Raw genomic sequence first — 13027 nt, 5'->3', positions numbered from 1 at the left:
GGATCACCTTAATGCCTATGCATATAATCGAATGAATTGATTAGTTGGCTACATACTATGGCTAGTTCCACTCCAATAGCATTTTACCGTACTCGGAAAATGTGTGATGCAGTAAAAGTGCAATTTACTAGGTTCAAACATTTCTAGGACCAAAGGTTTTAACTTGGAAGTAAACTTGACACTTTCAACCAAGTTTAAGAATAGAGCACTGAAATTCGACGGTCAATGCTGAGGGTAATGTAGGTAACCTTAGGCGTAATGTACTCACATTTATACAAAGAGTACTGTTACACGCAATTGACTTAATCCAACTCGGGTCAACCCTGCAATATTGGCCGACCCGACTTACAATTAACCCCACAAAGAGAATTTAAGGTAGGAAACTCGCGCATAAAAAAAAAAAGAACAAGGTCTGAATAATTCCCGACTTTTTTATTGTTGAGAATAAGTTAGTGTTTTTGAATTTTATAAATTCTCTACTTGGGTCGAAATCAACAGGATTTTGGGATTAATTCTACGTTTCGTGTATAGGTGTGTGAATTCTCTGGAAAACTTGGCGGAAGTTTATTAATTTCAAAATAATGATAGCGCCAAAAAATATTCAGAAATTGAGACATGCCTGCAGGATTTTATTACTTCTTCGAAACCTCGAGTCATATGAGTACTATACTGGTTTTCTATCTAGTGCTTACTTGATATTGAGTGCTAAATCAGTATCAATTTTGCCTATTAATTTTAATCTACGAGGACGACACAGGCTTTGGGAGTCGCTGATCAACTCGAATTTTCACAGGGTGAAAGTAATTAAAAGTAAGCTAACTCATATTTCTGAAACATGTCGCCTGCATAACTAACTACAAAATTATAATGATACGATTCTAAATGGTATGGGGTAAGCTGTCAGGTCTTATAATCAAGATCGATAGTAAAAAGTGCTTCTAGAGTATAGAGAATCAGTAAATACCTCGAGGTATGATCAATGTTCAGGAAACGCAGGTCACCTTCGATTTCTTATCAAATCTCACAGCTGCCCGTTCAGATAAAACCGCGTTGAATAGTTCGCTCCAGATTGAAAAGAGTAATAGAAATATAATAAAATAAGGAAGATAAAAATGTACTAGAATGTATATATAAACAATAGTTTAAAGTAACTTTCTTTACACTATGACACGGGTTCGTCGAATCGAAGAAGTAAAAATACCGCAAGGGATTGCTCGAGGAGATAATACCCATCAACGGACACATATACTAGTGAATCTTTCAGCCGAACTAAATAAAACTAACGAGTCTCATATTTTTATACGCATAAAAATATGAGTTCTAACTTCCCAAGCAATTGCATGGTTAAAAAGTAATATTCTGGAGTAAAAAGTACTAAATTCTGCAAAGCGTGAGAAATAAAATTACAAACTTGAAAAAAAAAAAATATTTCAGCCATAAGCTGAATTGAATTTCTGAAATATTTTTGAAGTCTTTTAGTGTACAAATTTCCAAGGTCTACTGTGTAGTATGATGGAATTCGTATGTGGCTAATTTTGCATTTTAAAAAATCATCTCCACACCAGCCTCTACGTTTCTTGCTGTATTGGAATAATTAGTTGTACAATTGATAAGTTGACGGAAAAAAATTGCAAGCTTACCGAAGAAGAGGCATTTCTTCCGATAGATTAGCCATTCTCTACAATTTCATTAAATTTTATTTTTTCCATGAAAGTGCTCACGTTGTATTTACAGGATTATTCATTCGTTGCTAATCACCAGCGATATGCCAATGTAAAAATGGGTAGAGATTCAGGGTAGTTTAGATCCTCAGCGCAGCCCACGATTGGCTGGCGCCGATGTCACGTGATTGAAGCTGTAGCCACACGTCGACGGTCAAGTTCCCTAGCCGGTTGCTGCAGCAGCGACCTCCCGGCTAGGGAACTCGACCGTCGACGTGTGACTTTGGTTCGAATTACGTGACAGCCGTCCCAGGCAATCCTGGGTCACGCTTACAATCCAAACTATCTACCACGAATCACTACCCGTACCTATATTGCAGGTATAATGCTGCTATTCGGCAAAGAATAAATGTGTATACCTTCTGTTAAGCTTCTTTTCGCATAAAGGTTCACGAGAAAAAATATCTGAAACATGAGCGAATACGTTGTACTTTGATAGTATCTGCCGAATACGTAGCACATGACTGCGATGTATTCGGCTAAAAGTATGAGGTTGGTTACAGACGAACGGATTCGCTAAAAGCTGACGGAGTGAGAGCATAATATTGAAAGATACACTCGAGGCTTTGAAAACCTCGCGTCGGGAAATTTATTTCGAACGCGAATACTCGTGAGTCTGGAAAAGCTACGGTGAGAGGTAGAGAAAGGTTTGCTCTGGGAGATGGAAAATGTAGGTATTGGGACTCCCTCGCAATACGAGACTATTTTACAGTTTCATATCCTCCAGATTCCAGCAGGCTCGGTACATACCCTGGATATGAAACTCAAAGGCAGGCAGGCGGACAACTACGCGGTGTTTAGATGTACAAGATACAAGGTGCAGGTTTATTTTCGCCAGAGTGAGGAGAATTACAGAAACCCGACGCAATGTTGACATATTAACAATATTTGCTGTATAAATATTTATCGCCAATATAATCACCGATCACAGAGTCAAGGTCGAAGCACACGCAAGGTTCTGTTTCGTTTGTCGGATCACCCACAGGCTGTACGTTCTTACACCAGGCTCCGATCAATTGAGCGCAAGTGTGAGTAAGTCTATGGCCTGTAGGTGATCTTATGAACGGCACACGGCTTTCGATGGGCTTTCGACTTTAATATCAGACTGCAAAGGATGGTCGGTTTTAATCGCCTCAGACGGATATCTCAATGAAATCAGACCTGCCATGATTATCAATTGAACTGTCGAGGATAAGCGTAAATGACAAGGAAGGTATCCCAGGTCGATCTCTCCGACTTGATATCTTTTGTAATACGTTATAGTACACTAAAACCGAGGCGACAATATTTTTTTTTTTATCTGCCATTAAACATTTGAAGGGAGTGAAACAAACCTTCAAAGTAAGGCATTTCAAGGGGTGGTTTAGCGGTTTCACTCATAAGAACATAATGTTTTTCAACCAATCTAACTAGAAAAGTTTTCTGATAACGAGAAATGAAGAACGTAATTTTTTCAATAAAAAAACAAAAAAAAAAAAAAAAATGCACCTCTTGACATACTTTACTTTGGAGAGTGGTTTCGCCACCTTCAAATATTTATGGTCGGATAAAAAAAATACATGTCGCTTAGTTTTTAGTCTACTGTAACATGTTACAAAAGAAATTAAATCGGCGAGATCGACCTGGGATACCTTCCTTGTGAGCAGTAGGAGGAACTCTCACTTCCACAACTATATCTTGTGAGTAAAACGTAAGGAATAAGATTTTATACGCTACAGAAAGGGCTGTAGAAGTAGCTGTGGGCTAGATAAAGTCAATTAGCTTCTCCCTCCCCTTCCGTATTCGTATCCATCTTCAACTCCGCGAGATTCTAGAGCGATGAGAAGAAAATCGATGATGTAGGAATACCGGGGTTAATATTAAGGTCAATGGAGAATGTTAAAAGATGGGGCGTATATCTAAAGACCAAGGTATTGAACCAATAAGCTGCAGGTATATCGAAGATTCGGTAATCCTGGGAGGTAAGATAGTCACACGGATTGTAAGAGAAATATCTAGTAAAAATGAAAATATTTCAATTTAGTAGATGTCGCGGTAACAATCTAACCTTGATTGATCAACTATATCTATAATGACTAGCTATGTGTACGAAAAAAGCACATATTGTGAATTGTAGAAAATAGTCAATTCTTCAACGTACAATGCTTAAGTGAACGATACGAATAGTCCTTTACTATATTTGAATGGTGGGATTCCCCATGTCGCTTCTCTCAATGTGATTATCTACTAAATGCACTTACTGAAGTCATGACTTATGTTGATAATACGTAGATTAAGCGATTTTTTTTCAAATCAAAATCTATCAATTCCTGAATTCGAAAAGGCCGTATTTTGCGAGGCAAGTTATAAATTTTCCGAAGAAATATAAAATGAAGAGAAAAATAGGCGGCGTATGATGTGACAAACGACCTATTATAGTTTAGTCAATTAGCCACGGTTTCTTCACGTTAAGCGTAAAAGATAATAATTTGTTTCACAACCCTCAGGTTTTTTTTTTTAGAAAAGCCACTATCCTTAACTTTTTCTTACGTACAAGAGGAGCACTGAAATTTATAAACGGAATGATATCAGATGTGATTCGATCATTCGAAAAAATCGCAGACTATTCTGACCGAACAAGGAGCGAACAAAGTTTTTAAAACTTTGCATTTGTTCTTTGTGATATACTATTTACGAATAAAATTAGGGTCAAATTGGTCGAAGTGAGGTAGAAAACTGTTGCAGAATTTGATAGAATGACCCGTATACGTGATTGATCCTTTTTTTATACCGCCAAAGTACCGTTTATACAATTGTCATAAATAACACGGGTGATTTTTTTTGTAAACGAAATTTCTATAAATCACTAGCGATGGTTTTTCCGTAGGCCCTCAATTCATCAAGTCACATTACAAAGACGTTGCATGCAAAATTTATACAGGTTATAATTAGTAAACTTTAGATTCGTTCAAAAATAATCGATGTTGATGAAAATTCATTTCGAGCGAGCTGTAGAACATTGATTTTCGAATAAAATGATGGATTATGATCAATCATGATCTATATACATTGGACAAACAATTTTGGCATGAAAAAATGGATTAATAAGACATTTCGAAAATTATAAATAATTAAACTTATAGCTTGTTTGGTTCTTTCATATTATGGAGAAATTCTTCCAACTCAATTCGCCTCGATTGAATTATTCCTTAGTTCAAAGCAAAAACTGGTACAAGATTATGATTCAGGAAATAAGATAAACAATACTGCTTTGCTATTATAGTTTACAGGAATATTAGAACTCGCGCAAGTAGCATCTGCCAAAAACAAAAAGAAAAGCTGAGAAACCAGAGCAAATCGTTTCGCTCGGTCCGTTTAATGCGAATTTGTAAATCTCGAACATCCTTACACGCCGGTTCCCAGTAGAAAAAACGCAGGGTAAGGTGAAAGTAGACACTCATATACGTATATAAGGATGGCGTGTCCAACGGCTTGAGACGAAAGGTTGTCCGATCGAATAGGAATTGATTTGAATATACATTGCCCGTTTTAGATCGGTAGAGATAAGTGATTTTTACGTTCATTGACACATGTGGAAAACAACGAGATGAGTTGGCTATATTTTTTAGACAAAGTTTCATGCTTTCAAGAGTGTTGACTGTGTACTTGGTGTCTGAACATGCCCGTTTTGGTTATAGGAGATATCGAGTACCTACACTACCGTCAAGTTTTTCACTGCAATACCGCGTCATTTTTGCGGTACCAAATGAGACTAAACGTGTAAACATTCCACGTGATTTCTGACGATTTTAAAATATGGTGTATAACATAATTTATAAAGATATCAGGAAATGATATACAAAGAAATTCAAACAGGAAGCTGTATGTAAAGCTGGTTGCATAATTTTAGATATTACCATTGCTTTCCATTGCAAACTCCTTTCTTTTTCTTGATATCTTTAAAATTTTGGGAGATTTAACGCTTTTAAGATTACTGATTATGACAATTGTGACTGCGATATGGTAACGCCACAACAGAACTATCATTATTATATATATACCTACTAATAATGACAATGACTGGGTTTTCAATCGATTTCGAACGATGCGACGACGTATTAATTTGAAAGCTGATAATACAACGAATCGTGGTTAATATCGTGTCCTGGGACACGACATAGTGGGAAGTTTGACTGACCTCTTTTGCTAGTTCGCGCTTTACCATTTGCTGTTTCTGATATTTCTGAATTATGTCAAAGCAATCCATGTTTGAATAATGCTACATGTTACTTAGAACTAAATATTTAGTCAGTGTAATTCCCAAATGTCCGTTGATTTATGTTGAGAAAGTTGTTATGATAAATGAAAATGCTTTTCCTTATCGAGTAAGAGACGTGTAACGTACGCGCAAATTCGGTGATTTTTAATGCAAAAACTCGCGAACCATTCTGTTTTAATAGTAACAATCATGTTACGACCGGCGCACCACCACACGTCTTCCACATCTTCTTCATCCACGTATTGCATCTAATTGCTGACTCTTCCATATTCCATACAGTAATGTTACGGTCTATAACCTGTCCTCCTATTTCCATGCAGCCTCACGCCACTCGTTATCGCCCTTATTCCGCTAATTCTCTTCCCCGCTATTCTAGATTCTCGCACCTTTCCTGCACTCGTACTCTTTGTTCCGAGACCACTTCTATGTCTACCCTCACCAAGTACACTTCTAATCAATCTCTCATCAAGAATACTTTCAATCCATTCCCGACAAGTCACCTTCCACTCCAACTTACAATTCCAAATTTCAACAAACCAATACCTGAACCATTCTCCAATTATCAATTTGAACATTCATAACTAAGATCCACTTCGTCTACACATTTATACTCCTTACCATTCCAATAAACCATGATGAATTCGAATACATCCTTCTCGCGTCAATTCTTACTTCTTCCTCCATTCCCTGACTCAAGAGCAGCGACGAGATCCGACCCAAAGTTACCCGAAACAACATCTCGAGTGGCTACGGAGATATATTGACAGCCGCTCGTCAATACCTCTTCTCTATCCCGTACAAATGAGATAAATGAAAAAGTATTCTAGGGAGTATTAAGAAAAAAATGTTGTATCATCAAGTTACTGACAAGAAATGCGAACGAACCTGCGGATGTTGAAGAAACAATATTTGAAAAATCAAATACACGCATGCATTAGTTAACTAATTTTGTTACTCTCGGAGCTAATTTTATGAAATATTATTAAGATAATCGTATCGAAATGATTCGTGCCGGTCACAGTATAGTGCTGTGCTACTATTTAGTTACTAGTTTTTCGGCTTCTATCATCTGAAAATTTAGTATCTGACACGAACGCGGCGCTTCTAGTATCGTTGAATCTGAGGGTAGAGAGATAAGTGAAAACGAGTCGGGGCATAATTTTCCTCAAGAAAAAAGACTCAGAAAAGGAAGAAGCGCACAAAGTGCAGTAGCGTCTATGGTCTATTCTCTGAATATTTTCTCGCTGAATGAAATTTATTCAACCTCTCGGTTCGATCCTCGAATATGTGTCAAGATGGCAACGGCCGCGCCTTAGGCGTTGAACTTGTCAAACAAACCATGTCAGTTCATGCTGCAGACGTTGTGGCAAAAGGTCTAAGGTAGAATTCAACTCTCGACCATTGGCGAAAGTTCTAGCTCTTTTCACTCCCTTATTATGACTCCTGTTCCTCCCATCCAATCACCTGCACATACCTCGCAGAGAACTCAAACAGAATGAAAATATCAATTATTGTTTTGATCATGAGAAAGTTTATCGATCGTGTGTTTCCATATTTGCATCTGTTGGGGTAGGCTTAAGTTATTGAAGGATTTTGACTGCCGCTGGTTTGAATGGAAGTTTTGCATTGCTAAATCAACAATTCCATCTTTCACCTTTCTGCGAACACGACACTGCCTATACATTAAACCACCGATACGGACGTCTATGACATAAAAATCTTACTATTGTTGTGCATCCTGCATTCGGTAGATCTCAACCGTTGTTATTTTTTTATTATACGATCATGGAAAAAAATTTGCCGCCCAGGCTAAGAAAAACATATTTTATCCTCGATTTCATCGCACAAGTTGTAGGAATTTCATGAATGTACGCTACGTAAAGAATTATTTGAAATTGATACGAGTACACAGTTTTCGAAAACGCGGTTCAGAACCTTCGTGCGAATGATGAAATATTTTTCGTTGGTTTATTTGTGGCTGAAATTACCGAAGGCTCGAGGCTTCTACGGTTGGGTTTAAAAAGTTGCTGATAAAGATAATAATAATGACGACAAAAATAATAAGAATAATAACGAATAAGGCTTTACAGAATCCCGCTACTGCCGGGCTCGCGGCAGCCGCCGGATGAATATACGTATGTTTGTCTACCTACTCTCATCCCCTGCCGCTTTCTACCTTCAAATCCAATTAACGGGTTTTCCACAGAACATTGGCGCGATCCACACCCCTGAAAAGTTATTCAAGATTTTCTCACTTTCACATCTTTCGTTATATTCAGTTTTATGCGACTGTAACGATTTGCGACCCTCTCAACATTGGTAGTTCCCAAACAAAAATTTCAGTTACTTGCAATAGCAACATAGTAATTCACTTCCATATTAGCAGAAAATATGATTTTTAAAGGGACAATATCCAAAAAATCGTTCGAAATAAAACAGAAAATACCGTATTTTGATCTGGACTGTAAACCATCTTCTAATATGCCATTTTAAACTGAAAAGCTTATTGTCAAATGAAAATCTCTTACAATGCTCGTTTGACAGATTTGTGTCAAATTTTTGTCAATTTGCAAGAATTTAGAGATCCAAGCTCACCTCTAATTGTAAAATTACAATTTGAAACTTGATTGAATATTGAATTTCAAACAATTCCAAATTCCACAGTCGAAATGCATAATTGCCTGCTGGTAATTTTACCGTGCAAAAAAATCTTATTTATAAATCATGAATTTTGGTTTACTATACGGTTTTTTTATTGTTTAACTTGTTTCCATAGTTTTTGCCGCTTAGCCGTGTTCACTGCGGGACCCGGAGACGTTTATTTTGAAATATTTTAACCGCGAAGTGAATAAGTGTTTACGTCTACCTATATCGAGTGACTGTGCACAGCACAACGCTTAGCATTTTGTATTAGGATGTTAAATAAGACGGATGGTTCTGACGAGAACTTCTTTAGAGTCGAACTGACAAGAGAATGAGGGAGCTACTGATCGAAGAAACCAATAAAAAAACGGCATGCCTTCTACAATGCTAATCAAAATTAGATCTATGTTGGATTCATACTACTTAAGAGATCATCCTAATGTAACTAGTAGAAAAATAGCTGATTTTTGCTGATTTTCGTTGGTTTTTTTCATAGTCATGTCAAATCAAAGCACTCGTGAAGAACAGAGTAATTTTTTTTTTACGTTTTATAACGGTTTGCTCGAAACGTGGTTTCTCAGAACAGTGGACACTCAGAGCAAGAGTTTCATAGCCATCTGTCTCAAAGCACGTTTTTCACGCTATTCTTTATCTTGCTAGGGAAGGTTCTTTTGTCTTTAAAACCCTCACACGTTTTTAACGAAAAACTGTCGAAAAAATTGGCTGAATTCGATACTTTTTTTCAAACGACGGTCATTTTATCTATTTTCATTTTTGAAAAAAACCTCCATAGCAAAATAGCAGCTTTAATACCGATTAATAATCTTCTTCAAATTTTGTTTCAAATGATTTTTACGGCCACCACCAAGTCCACCGCGGAGACTGCTTTTTTTCGAAGTCGTTATCAACCTTGTAAAACAAATTTAAGAAAAATAAAAATGAACGTTCAAAAATTTCTTTACCGTTCTTCGTCAGTACTTTGATTTGACATTAAAAAACGAGATTGGTTAGCATATTTAAAACATCGAGAAAAAAATTGCAAAAATTATCTATTTTTCGATCCGTTACACTAGGATGATCCCGTAAGACATTGAAATAAGTTAGGTCATACATTTTGATTTCGTAGTAAGAAGATCGCGTCTTCCTCGATCGTCATGAAACCAACACCTAAGCGCTGAGGAAACTGATAAGTTGTAAGTCTCGTGTATTTTAGATTGCATTGTACAATTCATCAACGTGTATATTTCTCTTTAACCTAAATTAATCTCCGTTCCAAAAATTGTAATTTCCGCAAAAATGTAAAGTATCGTAACAGTGCTATACATGTGCAACACTTCGAATAATCGTAATCGCACTTACCACGTGACACTATCATATTAATAACATTTATTCTTGATTATGAAGTACATTTCGATATGCAGACAGAGTCGTGTACTCATTTTTGCCTATATGATGGGATGTGTCACCAGTAGGACTTGTTATTAGAATTCGTACACAGCGATCTGGCATATATGTAATTAATTGTTAAGTTAATTAATATTTTTTACGACGGACGTGCCACTAAGATGGAAATAATGATTTATACAGTTGAATACTATCAAATTATTACATTTTTCGGTAATAAGTTCATACTATCATATTAAATATTTGCCGAATATTTTTGTTTTAATAAATCGAAGCCCGGAGATAGCTGGCTGGGTAGAGCCGAATCGTTGATTGCTTTCGCTCAAACATCATCTCCTTCATTGACTTTCCCTGACGAAAATTTAATAACTATTCTAATTGGGTCCCTAAATTCGAAGTTCCAATTCGTATAATCTATTAGCCAATACTCTCTGTTGCGTTATTCTTAGAAAAACTTGGGTTACTTAGCGTCTGAGAACATCTTTTAATTCGTCATTCAACAAGTTACGTTATACGTACCAATTTGCAAAATCTACAAGATTATTACTATTAGTGAAACGTATTACGATTCTAAGAGTCCGAGCCGTTTTCAATGGTCGCTTGCACGCAATTCTCGTAACATCACTATTCAGTATACTTAATATAACTTTACGCTAGTTTTCCAACTTACGCAATCCATATTCTTACACGTTATCATACTAGTGTACTAAATAATGACGTCTCGAGAATAGCGTGTATTGAAAACGCGTTTAAACTAGCATGACTTGATAGATACTGTCAATAATTTTGACTAATAAAGTCTACATGCAAAACGTTGTTTCCGTGCCGTATCGATTTGAAATATAATATAAGAAAAAAAAAGTACAATTTTTCTGCCCAACCTTTAATTAAGTACACACTGCCTTCTCGGAGCATTTTCTGTTCCCGTATACGTTGTTTCGAAAAATTGGTTGTGATTCATAATTCTTTGGAACAGATTGGTGTTTAGAACTGCAAAACTCCTCGTTGAGGCTGAATAGTAATAGATTTTGTTCGGGAGTGATATGTAAAATTGTTTCCTCTCATTTTCAAAGGTAGAACGAATTACCACGAAAACTTGTACTGGATTTCAGGGTCAGCTGCTGCTATGATTGGGGCAAACTTGAGGTTTGGCATCGGGGCTCCATATAACGTAACCTCAAATGCCACGAAAGTATTTCAGTGCCATCCTGGAGGCATAACTGAAGCTACAGTTATATTTAGTCTTGGGGCCCTCGGAATGGGCGCCAATGTCATTCTGATGGCTTTAATATTAGCCAAACGTCATCTCCGAAGGTAGTATAAGTACCAGTTATCAATCCTACAATAACAGAGAGATGCTAACACGCCAGCGTTACACGCGTCTTTCGGTTTTTCCTTGCATACGCGTTTATCGGTTCGATCAAGTCCCAACAATAAATAGCTCAGGCTGTGGAATACGTAAAAAGTCTAGTGATATTCATTTTCTTAATCCAGTATTGCATTGTTCGTCGAGAGCTTGGTAACGCTAACGTGAATACATCTTCACCCGGAATCGACTATAAACTTAATAATACTTTATTATTTCTAGGCAGGATAGATAAAAAAAAAAAAAAAAAAAGAATTTTAAAGTAACAGTTATTTTCCAACGGAATGCATAGAAAAAGTCTTGCGAGAGGAAAGGAGAAAATTTCAACGTAGCCTATTTAAATAGAAAATCAGAAAACAAAAAGAATTATACATATGCAAAAATATACGACAAAAATCAATATAAAAACGAATATCATAAAATACATGAATAGTTAAGTCAAGAAACCTATACTCCTATTTGTCGTAAAATTGGAACCATAAAACTGACATGCCTAAAACAGACATATGTAAACCACAAAACTATAAATAAATTTTCTTTCTACTTTTTCGTTTTTCCTTCATTTTGACAATTACAGCATGGTCAATCCCCTGGCTTTGTAGAATTTATTGAGTTCAGCAATGACACCATACGAAACATATTATTATGGTTTTGAACTTTAACGGTAAAATACTTCGAATAAAAGAAAAAAAAATGTTGTACGATGAATAACAAATTTTTTGATCACTTAATTGTTAGTTCATAAATTAACGTGAATTTACTAAACATAATTATCACTGAATCCAGCAACAAGGTTATAGACGTGCTGCAAATTTTTGGCGGTCCACTTTTCTTCCCCTCCGCATTTGCAAGTCATGAAAAGCCAAGTAGATAAAATATGACATTAAGAGTTAAAAGTTCAAAATCGTGATGAACAGGTATACATACAAATGACAGAATGTCGGCTTTTTTGGTAATTTCTACACGTTATTATGTCTCTAAACCCTGTTTTGTAAAGCCTTGTTGAAGTCAGTTGACGCAAGAATTAGCTCATATCCCAATAAAACTTTATACGTAGTATGTACCCATTACATACAGTAATAAATATGTATTATAATAGATATATGCGTATATACATATGTATCATGTCTTTGTATCTCTGTAGTTTCTCATTATTGATACGTATAATTATATTACACGCCATAAATGAAGCATCAGTTGAAAGCTAGAGCCTCTTATTACATCATTACTATACATGGTATACTATTACGCAAGACAGAAGTATCGTAGAATTTCCTTTCAAGAAAAATATGTAACAATTTTATCTCCTGACTTCTTGCCTATCCCCTCGTATTAAATCATTTATAAACCTGCACTGTAGTGTATTAGGTGGTTCGATTTATTACATTTCTCGAAAATTTAAGAGTACCTCGAAACATCAATAAGATTTTCCCAATACTTCACTGTACTCCTGTTATATCACTTTTTGAAAAATGAGTTGCCGGAAGAGATATGCAATACCAGAAATAGTAATAACGGAAAAACGTACTGGGAAAGTCTTCTTTGACGGGTGCGACTGTTTCTTCAGATATTACAGTAGAGTTTGGGGAATGGGCAACTCGAGTAGCCGAGACAAGCAATATTGTAACAATATAT

At 36.2% G+C, this 13027-nt stretch overlaps 2 protein-coding genes across 6 annotated transcripts in view; one reads left to right on the top strand and one right to left on the bottom strand.

The window, feature by feature from the left end:
• LOC124180517 (midasin) overlaps nt 1-13027 on the bottom strand; it is a 120120-nt gene that overhangs the window by 51908 nt on the left and 55185 nt on the right. The window lies entirely within an intron of this gene.
• Nucleotides 1-13027, top strand: part of LOC124180550 — a 48615-nt gene that overhangs the window by 14122 nt on the left and 21466 nt on the right. For 4 of the 5 annotated variants that reach the window (XM_046566213.1, XM_046566233.1, XM_046566195.1 and 1 more), the window contains one exon: nt 11139-11340. In XM_046566213.1, the coding sequence (XP_046422169.1) occupies nt 11139-11340 (202 nt within the window). Of the gene's footprint in view, nt 1-11138; nt 11341-11614; nt 11825-13027 lie in introns of those variants that run through there. The other variant, XM_046566223.1, reaches the window with a different exon arrangement.

The sequence above is a fragment of the Neodiprion fabricii genome, chromosome 1 (genome assembly GCF_021155785.1).
Source record: "Neodiprion fabricii isolate iyNeoFabr1 chromosome 1, iyNeoFabr1.1, whole genome shotgun sequence".
NCBI classification, from domain to species: Eukaryota; Metazoa; Arthropoda; class Insecta; order Hymenoptera; family Diprionidae; genus Neodiprion; species Neodiprion fabricii.
The sequence above is the reverse complement of the archived record's forward strand: the minus strand, read 5'-3'. Positions and strand labels throughout refer to the sequence as shown.